General features: G+C 40.4%; 1 protein-coding gene across 1 annotated transcript; it reads left to right on the top strand.

Annotated features, from left to right (window-relative positions):
- Positions 1-572: 572 nt before the first annotated feature.
- esyt3 (extended synaptotagmin-like protein 3) lies at positions 573-17098 on the top strand. The gene is made up of 23 exons (XM_071544433.1): positions 573-1123; positions 2770-2811; positions 3364-3498; positions 4180-4256; positions 4477-4546; positions 4770-4859; positions 4966-5021; positions 5186-5306; positions 5802-5978; positions 6700-6782; positions 7173-7221; positions 7561-7650; positions 7845-7907; positions 8002-8061; positions 9960-10031; positions 10470-10556; positions 11356-11505; positions 11981-12345; positions 13096-13194; positions 13881-14012; positions 14185-14290; positions 14679-14728; positions 15176-17098. Exons 1-23 carry the CDS (start codon positions 770-772, stop codon positions 15213-15215), a joined length of 2568 nt encoding a protein of 855 aa, XP_071400534.1. The 5' UTR covers positions 573-769; the 3' UTR covers positions 15216-17098.
- The last annotated feature ends 383 nt before the right edge of the window (positions 17099-17481 follow it).

The following is a 17481-nucleotide window of genomic DNA, read 5'->3' as shown; positions in this document are numbered from 1 at the left end:
CACTAAAGCTCAAGTCTGAGAAGGAAATGATGGACTTCCTTTAAAGTTTGAGTCCTAGTTAAGTCCCTTCCCAAGTCTCAGGGTAATGAGAGCAGCATACAACTGCGTAGTTATCACCTGATTTCCAATCCAGTGAGATGAAGAAATAGAATAACAAGGAGGGTTTTTGGAATAGGAGGATTGCAGAGTTTCACTCTAGTGTGGCTGAATCCAATTTATTGAAGTCCAGTCATGAATCATAAAATGGTAGATATCTGGTGTCACATCCAGTTCCAGTTCTGGGTCATCAACATTGAGTCATGTATACGAGTTTTGGACCTGAGTGAACTTGGCATTCATCTTTGAGAGAAACATACAGTACATCGCTTGTAAATTACGTCAAGAAAATGTACTCTTGTTAGACTACACTACAGTGCTGTAGCATTTAGGAACTAAACTAGACATGTTTCTTGTGTTTCTGGCTCCACCTGCAGGTTATATTTATAGTCGCCCCCCACCCATGGGCGCAGGTGTAGATTTTTGGGAGTGTCTACCTGCTGCAAGTTTCAGACACGGAAGTTTACATAGTTTTTAGTCTGACGTGACTGCTCTTGTGCTGTGCAATAAGTTGACTTTCTGGATGTTGCAGCTATGTTAAGAGAAAGCCGTACAAGTGAGACGACATAAAACCAGAAAAGAAAATTAAACACATCATTTGTATTGGAGCGGGGTAAGTAAACAGCTCCGAACTTTGACGGAGCGCACCGGGCTTCAGCGGGACCCTGACTGAATGTCATCCGCCGGCCAGATGCTTCCAAGCGGCCCGGTGGAGGGAGGGCGCCCCGGCGAGAGCTCCACTGCTCACGGCAGCACGGAGAAGTTGAGCCCGTCCGCGGTCAATCAGATCCTCATGGAGTTCCTGGCATACTGTGGGAAGGCGATAGTGGTCTTCTATCCCGTGTATCTGACGGGATACCTCGGCCTCAGTATCAGCTGGGTGCTGCTGTGCATGATGATGCTCACCTGGTGGAAGAAAAATCGCAAGTGGAAAGACGTCCGGATCGGAACCGCCATTGAATTTGTGGATAATGAAACACACGTGATCAACAAGGAGTTGCATAGCGCGTTGAATATGGCAACTTGGGTATGTAACGTTATGTATGGAGATGTGGCTGTGGTATTGCCCATTGCATGGAGCGAAATCTCAAATTTGTGCAAGGCAAACAAAGGTAGAGGACTGATGTTTTTATCCTTGATTTGTCCAAGGAGGTTTGCTCTTTCCAGCAACACTCCACTCCACTCCACTCCACATTCTTTCAGTTTGGGGATTCAAAGCAGACACTAACCAGTCACATCATGTCAGTGAAAGAAAGGCCAGATTTCACATCTATAGTTCATTCTTTATCTATTTGGAATCATAAATCTTAAACAAGCCTAGTGTTTTCTACATCCCATATTCAGACTACATTTTACACTCACTGTTGTCATGACTACCAATACACATTGTTTGTATGGGGCAATGAAATGCTAGATTCGGGATCAACATGTCAGACTCAGAGGCTGGTTAAGCCAGCTATCATTTTTGCAGGAGCATTCACCCCTCCACATTTGGTTACACCACACCCACACCAACAGTGACTCACGCTAACAAGAAAGGAGAGACCGAGAGAGGGATTCTTGTCATGTCAGAGGAATGTAACGTACAGTAGACATGAAAAGACTGATTCAATCTTTTTGGTGTGAGCACTTTCTCTCTCACCCCCTCTCTCAATTGCTGTGTGTGTGAGACAGAGTGAAAGAGAGGGGAGAGAGGGAGGTAATGACATGCAAATCCTCTCAAACAAATGTTTTTGTGTCACGCAGCCTCTTGATTTTCTTCAGGTAAGACATACATTTCCAGCCCAATGCGTCATTCGATCCCACTAAACAAGTACCAAAAACAAAGAACAGATGGTTTGCCCTCTCTTCCAGAGTATACCAATTATACCTGATTTATTAAAGGGTATACATATGGTAAATAAGCTTTCCACAGCTCAAAACAGCTTTTCTCCAGTGTTTACGAACAGCAAAGGAACTGTTGCTGTTGGTGTTTTGATTTTGTAACAGTCCTTGTGACAAGAGCTCTGTCAATCAATTTTAGAATTAAACAGAGTATTCAATTCATCCAATTTTACCCCCATCCTTCCTCTTAACATCTAAGATAGAATTCAGTGAAGGTACTCACTAGTTTAATAGCACAAGGTGTGAGTCACATCACTTGCTGTGTATTAGTAGATGATACCACACTTCTGTTACAGCCCACAGCTTTACAGCTGCAAAGAAGCTTTGGTAAGACCTAAATAACAAATATTACTGTACTTGCCATATTCATTTGTGGTAATTCAACCATTTGTGCTCCCATGGAATGTTGTCAAATTTCTGAAATGGGAACAATTTTCATAATTTTACACAATTTGTCTCACTAATCTTATTGCTGCTTGATTTCCCTGCATTGCCATTTTGGGGATTTTATTTAATTTCACTGATTGTATAATGAATTAGTCACGAGCCATTTTAGCTAAATGATGGAGGAATCATTATCAATATCACTTCAACAACAGTAATACTTTATCACAACAACATAATAATAATCATAATCATGATAATCACCCTTATCACCAACATCATGCATGTCACTGTGTGTCACCTCATTGTGATTTGGGCTGGACAATAGAAGTCAAAGTCTGTGATTAGTAGTTATTGGAAAACCGAACAACTTCTATCATAACTATCATTTTTTGTTTTCCAAAGGTCCACTTCCCTGATGTTGAGAGAGTTGACTGGGTTAACAAGGTACAGTAATAAAATGAAGCTAACCTGCCTCTTCCTATGCTTTTACAATTGAAGAGGTGATGCAAAGCATATCTGACAGAGTTGGAGAAATCCCATTCTGAATAAATCAAGTGGGTGTTTTTGATTTGACTCGACTGGTAGCATGGCCGTCTATCATGCAAAGAAGCACAGGACCTGGTTGCATTATGCAAAGAAGCACAGGGCTCAGTTGCTTGTATGACACCTTTAACACATGCAAGTTTTTATTATGACTGTATCACTACCACTGCAGCTGAACCTGAACCTGCAGCCAACCTAGTCAAATAATATTTGCAATTAGGTTTTGTGGTTTATTTTCAACTAATTATGTGACAGATTGGCATGGTTTACAAAAAAAAAAGCCTGCAATGACTTCCAGAAATTATACACAAGCACAGCAAAAGTTTTGACCAATCTGGTACTCCAAGCACATTAAAACAAATGCAAAGAATTATTTACGTTTACATATTTGCTGTTTGACCGAGGCGTGGAAATATGTCATGTTTACAGGTCTGTTTTGTTGTGTGTGGTCAGGTGTTGGAGCAAGCTTGGCCTTTCTTTGGAATGTTCATGGAGAAGCTCCTTAAAGACAACATCCAGCCGTCCATCAGGCTCTCTAGCCCCGCCCTCAAAACGTTCACTTTTACCAAGGTCCACTTCGGACACATAGTGAGTTGACGTCTGTTACTTTTCTTTGTTAGTCCATTTACATTCTGTGTGTTGTGTTTTTGAGTCTGTGTGTGTATTTCTTTCTTTTGCCTGGCATCAACAGTCATTCCATAGTCCAAGCCACTTAAACACCTGCTTTAGCTCAGTCTAGTGTTCACTTGAACACTTATTGAATCCATCAATGCCTGCCTGCTCTATAAAGCAAACCCCAGCCACGTCATTTATAGGAATGATTCCTGCAGTGATGCACCTAATAGACTGAGTGTACAATCAAGTCAAAAAGTCACATTTCATACAAAAAGCAACACCATGTGCTTCACAAAGCCAAGAGCAATACATGTATAATAAAATAAAATAAGAACATATACGTAATCATACATAAAAACATACATACATACATACATATGCACACATCTAGAGGACATAGACAATTTAAAGTGCATGTAAATTCTGGTAAAACAGCAGCAAACATTTACTCTAAAAAAAAAAGTCAAGTAATGTCTTAGGAAAGGAGTGTGAGCAGTCGGCACCCCTTATTATTTTGTTTTTAGAGTGTAGGAAAGCTGAAACAGTAGAGAAAGCACTGGTGGGATTTGTGGTACATGTGGCTCCAGATATGTGAGTCTTAACCGTCACACCATCTCTGGGAACATTACCTGATCCTCCTCTTCCTCATTCCAGCCTCTCAGGATCACTGGAATGAAAGTGTACACCCATGAAGTGGATAAGAGGGAAGTGGTTATGGACATGAATATAAGGTTGGTAAGGCTGTACTCTAATTATAATCATGCCTGCCAGTGAAGAACACAAAGGTTGACGTCGAAATTGTCAAATTAATCACTTCAATCACTGTCTCTTTTTTTCCAGTTCCCTGTAAATTCTACATGAGACCCCTGCTCCTAGATGTACATACTGTCCCATATAATGTTTACTCTTTTTACAGTCATGTAGTTCTCACAGGTTCTGTTCACTTTGCAGTTATGACGGTGACGTGGACATCGACACGGAGGTGAAGCCACCTATCACAGCTGGTGTCAAAGGACTTCAGGTGGGTTTTCTGAAGTTTCTGCTTTGCGCCTGACACCACGTCACTGCACTACTCTTGCGTACTACAAGTTGTTTTAGTTACATAATACATATTCAGTTAAAGATCGTTTCACTGGGATTACTGGGACACACGCTACATATGTAGTGTGAAAAATTGGGTTCATATTTCCACAATTTGAAAAATACATGAGCACTTTAAAACAAAGTTCTGTGAATCATTTCAGCTACAAGGGATGCTGAGAGTCATTCTGGAGCCTCTCATTGGTCAAGCCCCGCTGGTGGGAGGAGTCACCTTTTTTTTCATTCGCCGCCCCGTGAGTGTCCAAGGACATTTTACTCTTACATCTTACTCTACATCTCACTGTGATTAATTGAGCTGTACGATTAGTGATAAGTGTAAAAGTCCAAATGATTTTTCAGACCCTGCAGATTAACTGGACCGGCATGACCAACCTCTTGGACACTCCCGCTTTCAGGTTAGTTTCCACAGAAAAGCCTCGGACTGTTACGCGTGAATGTGTGCAACTCATGTGAAAGTGATGCAGGATGTGGCTGAAAAATGGTCTTAATGGTCACACTGTCTTCATGGTGTTGAGTTTCTTGGTTTTAATGCTGTTTGACCCCATCTGTCCCCTGCCAGTCAGCTGTCTGAAGGGGCCATCATGGACATCATTGCCTCTCTCATGGTGCTGCCCAACCGCATGTGTATTCCCCTCATAGACCAGGTTAAAGTGGACCAGATGCGATTCCCACTACCTCGTGTATGTAACTCACTCATTAACATTTACATTGTAGGCGTTTGGCTGACACTCTCATCCAGAGTGACTTAAAATAAGAGTTGAAATTATTAACATTAGAATCAAGGGTCAGCACAACACTCTGCATCTGCTGAATGTCAGAAGTAGATTATGTTTTGGTTGTTAATTATGAATATGGGAATGTGATGTTTGCCCTGTCAGATTGTGCTTAATGTCATTGTGTAAAGGGGAAGCAAGACAGGGTAAAATTCATGTAAAAAGACCCCTGCACAGTCACTTGCATATTTAAAAGCCATTGCTCGCTCTAGGATCTACATCATGACATATCTGATAAAGGTCCTCAGCTAAAACATTGCCTAATAAAATTGTTTTTACCCTTGCAGTCCTTGCCATTATAATGTCTGAAGTGCAGGTGAAGACAGTGTGCGGGTATCTTTTCACACAGATTGTGCTCATGTGAAATGTTCATCTGGACTCATGTGCTCCTCTGTCCCTCAGGGGGTGGTGAGGGTCCACCTGCTGGAGGCCAGAGACCTGCCTGCCAAGGATACGTACATGATGGGCATTGTGAAGGGCAAATCAGACCCATACGCGGTGCTCAGAGTTGGCAACAATCAGTTCAAAAGCGAGACTATCAAAGAGAATCTGAACCCGCAATGGAACGAAGTGTATGAGGTAGAGGCTTTACGTAACATATTGCTGTTGTCATGTGAGAACCTCATAACTAAGAAAATTCTGCCATCCTTGTGCTTATAAAACCTTTTCAAACCCCATTGGAGAAACTCAAAAAGCTACAAACAAGGCTGCTTTTCTTAGCTCCTGACAAGTTGACATTTTGGAGGTTGAAGGTTTTCACCCAACAGCAGAGCACAATACTATGAATTCATAGCACATAACTATACACAGTGAAAGTTAACACATCACCTGCATGTTTATTAACACGTTTTTGAAGACACCCTGTGATCACTGGAGACGTGTGTATTCTGTAATGCAAACCACCAGATTGTTAAAATCCCATCCCTCACTTCCTTGTTTGTGAGGCAGAGGTGAAGAAACATAACTTCTGTCACATATATTACACTGGAGAACAAATCAAACAGATTACTGCCAATAAGTCAATATTAGAAAGTTAAGGTTGTCACCTGTGGTGACAAGTGCCTCCATTTTTTGTTTACTTTTTGCAAAGTGGCGCATCTATCCGCCACATTGCAGCTGTAATGTTCAACATCCAATATACTCTTTTCAATATTTAATCCGCTATGGCCTTTTCCCTCAATATAGCACTCTTTTTGAAATTAAACTGAGTATGAGTGCTGATCCAGGGCATATATTCTTACATCCACAATCCCATCTTTAAGACATCTGCTAATGCCAACCTGTCTTTCTCTATGTGCAGTTTGTGGTCCATGAGGCCCCAGGACAAGAGTTGGAGTTGGAGCTATTTGACGAGGACACAGACAAAGACGACTTCCTTGGAAGGTAAGCAAACCAGCTAATAACAGTGTGAATAAATAGGTTTAACACTGCTCTAGTCAGATCCATTGTATTCATGATGTTGCTTGGTTTGTGTCCTAATATGGCCTGTCAGCTATAAACACTGATCAACCGTTTCAGTTATGGTTTGATTGCAAACAGAGGTTGTTTGACTACAAAGATATTTTGTTTGGATAAGACTATTAAGACTAAGTTATGTGGCGATGTAAAGTAAGGAACTATGAATAACAATTAGTATTTTTATTACTATTTGTACTGCACTATATGCACTGTTGAGAATGTGAGTGAATCTACTTGATTTTGTTCCTTTAAAGTCATCATATTATTCAACCCTCATTATCAGTTTTCATCATTATAAACGAACTTACCCCTTAGGTATCACCTTGATTTCGGAGAGGTGAAGAGGGAGAAAGAGATGGATCAGGTGAGGTCCTATTTAATGCAATGGTTACACTGTATAAAGAGCTTTGTTCCAATATTTTTTTTCCACCATTCAAAAAAACAATGACACCGGCACTCACAAAAAGATTGCTGGCATGAAAGAAAATCACATTACAGAATACTATCCTAATCCTAATACTATTTTACTAGGTTATTAACCATTTGGTTAACAAAATGGCACAATTTTTGAGAATGAACTGACATGTTTTTAAACGTTGATACATTTCTAATTTTTCCCCCAAACTCAATATATAGCAATTTGGAAGTAAGCCTTTATATTAATGACATGTTAATAAATGGATATCCTTCTGTGTTGTTGTAGTGGTTTCCTCTGGAAGGGGTCCCGAATGGAGAAGTTCATATGAAACTGCAGTGGCTTTCCCTCCAGACTGACCAGACCCTGCTGAAGGAGGTAGCCTCACTTTTCCTTACTTCTCTTCCATCAAACTTCACATTCACACGTTTATACACTCCCAGTAGGCTCTTATTCAACCTGGCAACCTCCCTGCCACAAGTTCACCTCCCCTGTGTGGGACCAGGTTGTAGGGCCAGTGCCTAATCAGGTGTGTAAATCATGTATTGCTGTCTGCCATTACTCTCTTCCAGTCTACCGAGGGCTGTGCTTGCGCTATGCTTGCAGTGTATCTGGACAATGCCTCAAACATACCAGTAAGTGGTTTAACAGGTCTCCTTGTTGCTAAAAACAGATGTTGCCATATGTGTTGACACGTGTGCTGATGATGTTCTCGTTATGTGTCAACAGAAGGACAACAGTGAGTTCACCCACAATCAGAAACACGGGAAGCACTCAAAGGAAGCCAGGGTAAGTCAGCATTTTTCTTAACCCTTGTTTAACCAGACAGGTTGACTAAGAACACAAACATAATTACACCATTGGCCCAGGGGAGTAGTCCAAGGATTCGACCCGGTGACCTCCTAGTCACAAACCCCTTCTTTAGACCTAGAGGCTACCATCGCCCCAGATCTGTCTCTCTGACTGAAATCTCCACTACATTGTGTTGTACCTGTTGAGTATGAATGTTATATATTTTAATTTGTCATGTTGATATTGTTCCATACATTGCATGCTACAGTAAGGAGTATACAGTAAGGTTAGTATGGATAGTCGTTGCAGAGGGATTGTGTATACGCTGTGCAGATTTCGGACAAGACACAGACTCACTCCAGGTGAACTTATCCCTCTGCATGGCTGGTATTTCCTGTTTGTCTGGTGAATGCCTGTCATTTTATGTGGGTGTGTGTGTTACCAGCTGGTGTGCATGTTGCTAGAGTTACTCCTTCACCTGAGGCTTGTTCAGGGTGAGTTTTCCACGACAAAGAAATGGGATTAGAAGTGTATAATAGGAAGTGAGCATGTGTGTGGTGAGGAACTATGTTTGTTGTGTAAAATTTGAATTATACTCCATATATTAAATCTCTATTTGTTTGTCTTCTTGGAAACAAACCTGGGTTAAATAGTTTTGCTGCCATAAAGTTCAGACGAGCACAGATAAGTAGTTTGACTATCACTTAGTATAAGTGATTTCTGTGATCGACAGCTTGTCTACTCGGTCTGATGTGTACTGATGTTGTAAACCACAGCCATTAAGGCAATTTCAAGCAAATGCTAAGCATTATTTGCAAACACTATTTGACCCAGATCTGCTTGGTAAACATATCCCAGCACTGTATGTCCTGACTTGAACTGTCTGCGGAGCGGTTCCCTCTAAATGCCCTCTGCTGGTCATTGTGTGAAAATACACTCACAAAGTAAAAAGTGTTGAAGTCAACACAGGATCCTTTCAGGGAGAGAAAAGTTGGCAGTCTTGTTTAGGTTCTGCTATCCTGAACTCTATATTTAATCTTAGTAAAGATAGTTGAGAATGAACTACAGGCAGATGCTTGTGTAGAAGGTTCATTCTGCACTAGAAAGTCCTCACAATCAAGGAAAAAAAAAAAAAACTGAGGGGAAACACCTACAGGAAGGTGGTTGTAATGCTCCGTTATTGTCAAAATGTATTTTTAGAGGCGGTATACAAGACAGTCCTCTTCCTTCAGTGCATGCTGAAGGGTTTGGGGAAGACTGTTGTTGAAACGTGAGATGTCTCTCTCTTGTGGGTCGGCTCTACAGTAAATATAGAATAGTAATGAGCATTGGACATGGAATGATGTTGAAATGAGGGTCACCCATGCCTGTTAGAAGCTAATCTGAGATGGACTACACTCCTGCAATAGCATCCACCTCCTTATCCTGTGATAGAAAAGGCACTTCTCTCTGCCTTGCCAACGTAAAACATCTGTTTTACATGTCCCAGATGGCTCTGGTGTGTATTAGGAGTGGAATGCGGAATCAACCCAAGCTAGGAGGCAACCGGCTGCCTGCAGGCAAACTCCCAGCATTCCAGTGTGTTGGTGGTTCCCTGTCCCACAGGCAGAAAACGAGGAGGAGTCAAGCAGCATCATAACAGCAGATGCTCTTGAATGTAAATACCTTAAATGGGACCAGCGTGACTCTCTGATATGGGAGATGAGCACTGGCTTATTTCTGCTAGCAGTTAAGAAATCAAGTGTCAAAGTGGCTGAAATAGTTACTCTACCCATCAGTACACTCGCTGGCTAATATTCATCATGGTTGCTGATTTTTTTTGTGTGGCGTATTGACTCCCAGTGTCAGAAAATATCTTTCTGGTAAATTAAAGACAATTTACATTATGTTTTCAGCTCACAAGGAGAACCGCCAATCCTAACTCATTTGTGGAATTCTCCATCGATGAACAAGTTCAGAAAAGCAAGGTACAGCTCTCACTTTATTATATATATACACCATTTTATTTTAATTGATATGTCTAATATGTCAAATCTGTCAATTAATGTTCCTTTTGTTTGCTTGCCTTATTTTAGCACCAGCTAATCCCTTTGCTATTAGGAGCCACTTTGCTTTAAGTTTTCAGTTCTCTTACTTTCCAAAACATTTTGTAACATCTTCACTCTCTGAAAAAGTTTCATTCCAAAATTATATCTCCACGGTTTGAAAAATGTAACACTTAATTTCACAAAAGTCACTATTGAAATTACTTAGGTTATTGCCTTTTTTAAGTCCTTTGTTTAAAACATCTCAGGGAAAGTAAATTAACTTGCTATGAACAGTCTTCTGTCCAAAATTGCTATCTAGATTTTTGGACTGAACCCTTCTCTTCTAATTATCCCTGTCACTGACTTCTTTCTTCGCAGGTTGTGTACGCGTCTAAAGACCCGGTGTGGGAGGAAGGCTTCACCTTCTTTGTGCATAATATCAAGAACCAGCAGCTCAGTGTTCAGGTCTGCCACTAAACATTGTACATGCCACACAAAAGCTCTCTCCGAGAAGAAGTGATCCATTGTTTTGGATTTAGCTGTAAAGGGAGCAATAATCACAACTGAAAATTTAAAGTTGCTTTTTTTTTTACCAGGCAGCATTTTTACATATTTTTTGTCTTGAATCAGACATTGGCAGAAATATTTAAGAGGAATACAGCCCCCAAGGTCATGTATTATTAGGATCAGCTTCCGCCTAGTGTCATGTACCGAAAGTCTTGTGAGTGTGCTCTGACCATTGGAGGTGTCTTAAAGTCCACATTCAGAGAAGTCACTAGAGAGGCACACATCAGAGAGAGTGTTAGCCTGGTAATTCTTTACAGTATTTGGTCAATTCCAAGGAATTTGCTCGGTGCCACGAACAGGAGAATGTTAGTGAACACGGCTAATGTTTTGCTAAAAATCCTATTCAAATATAAAAGTACAATACATAACAATGGCAGTTTTATTGTGATGAAGGCTTCAAAACATAAAGAGCATCACCATATTTTGAAATCCATTGAACTTTATTTTTTGGATCCATCTCATGAGCCAAACCTCCCCAGTCCCCAGAAAGTTTTAGTCCTGCAATGGAATGCTACACTTAAAATTGTGTCTTGTCATTGCCCATGTGAACTGTCTTTATAGCCATATGTTTTTAATGTTTTTTACGCCTCTCATGCTCTTTGTGCCAAACAAGTATCCTCAGGGACTATAAAAGTTAATTCACTCACTATATGAAGATTTTTCTGATGTGTCTGTCTGTCTCTCTGTGCTGTCCCAGGTCAAAGAGCATGAGAAGAAGACTCTGCTGGGTGTCCTCAACCTGCCCCTGGCTCGCCTCCTCAGCACCTCCAACATGACGCTGGACCAGCGCTTCCTGCTGGAGCGCTCTGGAGCCAACAGCCAGATCAAGATGAAGGCCACTCTCAGGGTGAGCACACACATTAATACGAACGTACACGCACATTCAGTACATATACACTCATTTTACACATACACACATAAGCACACCACACGCCCATACACCAGACCCGGTTACACTGCTTCCTCTTCTCACTTGCAGTTAAGTATCTGTGACATTTGCCGACATTTGCTGCATTTGTTATTTTAAACACCTGCCAGGAGGTATGTCTTTCCAGGAAAAACCCCTGTGGCGAAAAAAGAAAAGTGATTGGCACCAAAGATGTCTCCAAAACAAGAATCTTGCTGATTACCACTTTAAGCAACATTTATCCTTATTTGAAACCAATACCTCAGTTTTTATCCTTTTTGGGTTCTGGCCCCTTTCTTCAGAAACAACTTATACCACATTAAAATTTGGTAGAGTCATCATTTTCACACTTTATGTCACCTTATTGGTACAGCTATTTTTTTCACTGTCACTGATGTCCTCAATTCCAACATAGATTCTTACCCTGGAAAAGCCCCCGCCCAAGATCATCCTCGATCCTCCTCCGCAACCCAAACCACAAACACTTCAGACAAACCAAGCAAGCAGCGCCTCCTCAGCCACTCCCTCGCTCTCCACCGCCTCCTCTCCATCTCCTCCTTCCAACACCGTCTCTGCCCAAGCCTCATCTCCAATCCCGGCCGCTGGTTCCACCAACGGCTTTAATGGAGACTACGCACCCCAGCGCCGCGGCTCCTTCCTGGCCTCCGAAGGCCGGCGGACACCTGCTGGCATGCGTCGGTTCGACTCCCACAGCCTGCTGTCGGAGAACTCCATCGCTTCGTCGCGCTTCGACCTTTCAGAGGGAACTCCCTACCCAGCGTGAGTCTTTTGCTTTACTCTATATGAGACCATGCAGAGCTGCAGTGTGAGATCTGAGAGGATTTGCAAAAATGCTATCACTTAACAGATTTTTTTTATAAGGAAAGTGGAGAAAAATGTAAAGGTGCTGGTTGCACTAAAATGAAGGTCAGTTGTAACGCAGGTGCAAGAATCAAAATATTGTAAACTAGAAAAATGGGAAAATAATTCTGTACACTGCAAATAAAAGGCTGGGACAAAAAGGTTTTTTTTTAGTTCAGAAAAACAAATTTATTACATTTTTTTTGCATAAGTGCCCAACATATTACATATAGTTCTTTTTTCACTTTCACTTTTTTTTCACCTTCAAGTTGGGCACTTATACAATAAATTTGTTTTTCTGAGCTAGGAAAACCTTTTTTGTCCAAGCATTGTATTTGCAGTGTGCAGAATTATTTTCCCATTTTTCTAGTTTATAAGGGAAGTTCAAGCTTCCAGCAAGATTTCATTCTAGACCAGCATGTAAAGTTATAATTATTGCATCATTTCTGGGCATCGCTGGAGGTTTCTTAACTTGAAAAATCTATGCTAAACTTAAGCTAATCTTCTGTGCTCTCCAAGTTTTGATGGTTAGGCTGAAGTGTGTCCGCTCGTGTTCATTATACCTTTAGTCAGTGTGCGTTCTAAGTGTGAGTTCTAACCTTTCTACAGCTGTCGTGTAGGTGTTTTAGTAACAGTCACGTAACAAAAAAAGTACTTTCATCACCGAAGGGCCATCATGAACCATCAGGGGTCGTTTGGGGAGATCCAGCTGACCCTGCGCTACGCCACCCTGAGGAACAAGCTTATCATCCTGGTCAACTCCTGCAGGTACTCCAACATCCAGGCTCCACTTCATTTGCTCAGCTCAGATCTGAACACAGGCATATTGGCACATTGGGGGTTGTAATCACATAAATATTTCTTGAATGCATTGGAATTTACAGTATATGTTAATCAACATGAAAAATCAACACTAAATATTACTTAAAATACATATAAGCAACTCTGACATATTTATGGTACTATCAAGGGAACTAGGATATTGTTGCTGAATATTTTGACTGCTATATGAATGTGGAAATATATGGACACAACATTTTCTGCATAATTTCCTTTCAGCAAGAATGTCAAACACAGTTTGGGGTTAAGAAAATGAGATGCTAATGGTTATGATTTACTCATAACTATTAGCATTTCTCATTCTAGTGTGCAGTCCTAATACCATCTGTAGCACTTCCTCACAGGTACACCGAAAACATATAACCTCCCTCCTCTTAGTAGGGCCTATAGTGTTTTACATCAGTATGTATACTAACTAGGAATTTAGTCAACTAAGATCCAAACACAGATTTCTGATTCAGATTTCTTCATTTGCTTCATTCTTTGTGGTTTCAATTACAACGACATTGCCACCGGAATTAATATATGTCATTCAAACCTAACGAATCATTAAGAGAAAAACGCATAACCAGCTGCAATATATTTAAGGCGTCACTTGTGCCGGTTCCCCGCAGGAACCTGTTCCCCTGCAATGAGAATGGCTCAGATTCCTACGTCCGCCTCTACTTGCTCCCTGACCAAACCTGGAGACACCGCATGAAGACTCATGTCAAAAAGAGGACGATCAACCCTATCTTCAACGAAAAGTAAGCTCACTGGATGTCTCGCACATCACACGTTTACGTGTGAAAAACAACATTTGACATTTTCATCTGTTGATTTTTATGATTCCCGACATTTGCAAAGTTGTACTTGAGGCTTGGAGGTTGAGACTGTGTATGGCATTCCTCTCTTTCTCCCAATCCTCTTTCGTCACAGGTTTGAGTTTTCTGTGTCACTTGAAGAGGCAGAAACCAGGAAGTTGGATGTGGCAGTGAAAAACAACAGGATGTTCCACACACGGGAGAGAAAGGAGATTGGCATGGTAGGCAAGGCTGCTGCCATCTTTTTTGATTTTTGATAGAAGAGCTCAAAGGCTATTGGTATTTGAAATGCTTGATAATGTTACACAATATTAGACTGGTAGATATTTTACTGGTAGATATTTCACTTTGCCACTGGACTGATCGTTATGGTACTGTGTTATATAAAGTTTTATTTCATACATACAGTATATAGCAGAATCAATATCTGGCTGCTGTGTCTGACCCTCGGATTCTGTGCCATTGGCTGCTTGCAATGTTGTCGACCTTTGATTTTAAGCATCTTCTACTGTTGCATGCATTGTACATCGGTCTGGATAAATGCCCAAAATGCAAAATATAACTAGCAACATGCACTGTATCTGCTTCCCACTTGTTTTCTGTCCACAGGTCCTGATAGATCTTTCCCAGCTGGAACTGGCCAAAGGCGTCACAGAATGGTATGGAGCCCAGTCTTCTACTTTTCCATGATGTGTGAACCTGGTAGCATGGGTTCATATTTGTAGTACGAGGGTGTAGATGCGGACCTTATAGTGAAACAGTAGTTGCAAATGATTCTTGGTGTTTTATTCTGCATAGCATACCAGGTGAGTTGGGTGTATTGCATCAGAACAAGTCAGATAGTGTCAGGTCAGTTGTCAGTGATGGAACTAAGTATATTACAGTATCATTACATAGTTTCCTATAGCAAACCCGATCCAATCAGGCTCTCCAAGCAGGTTAAAACAAATGTCAGGAATTATTTGCAACTACTATTTGACCCGAGTATCGTCTGTGGGCATAGATCTTTAAAATAACTTTGTCTAGTCTGGACAATAATGAATGATTGGAGTAGAAATTTGTTCAAGCATAACTGCATCAATATTCCAAATCTCTCTCCTCTCAAGGTATGAGCTCACACTACCTGGGCTGAAGAAATCCAACTAGCAGGTGGAGCTGTAAAAAGTCTGTTTGCAGCAAGATAGAGAGCTGCTCCTCGGATGCTGCAGTGCAAAATGCAGGTGTAATAAAAGCTCGGAGAGCTACATATTTCTTTGTCTCTTCATCATCATGGACCAGGGCTAGGTGTTCCAAAAGCTTTGTCCAGTTGACTTGCCAGTTAACAAATGCTGCTTTTGCTTTTGTAAAACCCGGCTCAGATGTTCACAAGCACACAATATTCCAAACAATACCTCTGCTTCAGGTCTTATTCGGGATAAACTGTTGAAGTGCATCTTTTATATCCCATTCACGGATATACAAATATACATGATTAAACAAAATATAGTACACTGTAAATATGGTGCCATATATTCAGCATCCCAGATAATGTTGGCGTAACCCATTTATCATATATATATATATATTCAATAATATGGAAAGGAGCTTGAGTTATTTGGGTTATTGTGAGTGGGATGTTTACACACACAAACTCAAAGTAAGTATCCTGAATAATAATGAAAATGCTGCGCATGTAAACACACTGGCTGACCTCACTGCTAACATGGTTTCAATACAATTGGAGGGAAATTGTCAGTTTCCTAAACTGCTAAACATTTATTTGTCACAGAAAAAAAGAAAGTCATTCATCTGTGTTTTTCTAAGAAACAAGTGAAAGTCTATATTTTAGATATTATTTATTTTTTTTTTAAGAGAGGCCTGGGTTTTGTTATTTTGTTTTTTTTCTGAACCAAAGTTTTACTTTGTGTTTGTATATAAATAGTTGTATTGATTGTTTTTGTTTTTTTTACCCTTATGTAATGAGGCAAGTCGATTTAGAGCCAAGTCTGATTTACAGCAACAACCTGAGGGAGTAATTGCTGGGGGAGGAAGGGATACACACTCTGACACACACACATACACACACACATTCACACTTGGGAGATGCCCAGTACAACCACAGTCTTGTAGTGCTGGCAGCTGACCAGCTCAGGGAGCCCGGACCACAGTTAGGAAGGAAGGGCATGTCTTGTTCACTTCACCCTCTCAGATTTTCCGACCTGGTCAGGATTGGGACTAGTGACCTTCTAGAAACATGCCCAGTTTTATTTTTTTAAGTATCTTCACACAACCACTTTGCGTGGATAATGTCCACCTTTTTTGCACAGAACTCTGTATTTTCCCATATAACCAACATGGATAAATGTTCATTTTTCTAAGCCAAAATAACCATGTCTAATTTTGAAAAAGAGCAAAGCAAGTTTTCAATATGAACATAGCGGTCTACATTTAGTATAGGATTTGAACTTGAAAGAGTCAAGACTTAGGTCTTGACTAACCATGAGCGGTTTCTCTGTTCTCTGTTTAAATGAGGTTGTTCACAGGATAGAGAATAAAATATTTCCAGTTCAGGTACACTACCAGTCAAGTTTGGACACACACATTTTACTTTATTTTTTCTATTTTTCACATTTTAGAATAATAGTAAAGACATCAAAACTATGAACACAAATGGAATTATGCAGTGACCAAAGAAGTGTTTAACAAATCAAAATTATCTTATATTTTAGATTCTTTAAAGTAGCCACCCTTTTGCCTTGATGGAAAGGCAAAGGCTTTGGAAATAAATTCATACATAGGCATCAACTTCACTATTTGTCTAAAAAACTAATTTCAAGCATTTAAGCATAAGCCTTTAGATCAAAATGGCTTTAAGATAATGAAAAAAATAGTAGGCCTACATTCAATCAGGTGTGTCCAAACTTTTGACTGGTTCTGTATCTTCTGGAGTTGCTGTAATCAGTTCTGAATGACTGTGAACAAATGCAAAAAAAAGTTGTTGTTTGCTGTAGACCTTTTTGTGGCATGACAAATAAAGTTTTGTTTTGGCACCCAAATTGTTCTCAGTTGGTTATTTCATTGTTCCAGGTGGGCTGCAGTTAAAGAGCCTGATTCTGATTGGCAGAGACACGTTCAAACAAGTTGTAAATACCCGATAAAAGGACACCTGTGACCTGTAATTTAAATACTATTGCACTGACCGAAAATCTTACCGGTACGATTGAAAATAGAAGTTTACATTTGTCTTTCTATTACAATAGTGTCATTATCGACGTTTTATGAATGCAGTAAGGCAATTAGTGATTTCACAGCAGCTCAGAGGTACGGCCTTGCAGCAGCTTATCGATATTACTCATATATATATATATATATATATTATTGCTTATACCAACCGCAAGAATGTCGTTTGCTCTGACCCCATTCCTATTATTTT

The sequence above is a fragment of the Centroberyx affinis genome, unplaced genomic scaffold (assembly GCF_046629955.1).
Source record: "Centroberyx affinis isolate AG114_WGS23_722 - 3 ecotype Tasmania unplaced genomic scaffold, CSIRO-AGI_Caff_v1 ptg004576l_1, whole genome shotgun sequence".
NCBI classification, from domain to species: domain Eukaryota; kingdom Metazoa; phylum Chordata; class Actinopteri; order Beryciformes; family Berycidae; genus Centroberyx; species Centroberyx affinis.
The sequence above is the reverse complement of the archived record's forward strand: the minus strand, read 5'-3'. Positions and strand labels throughout refer to the sequence as shown.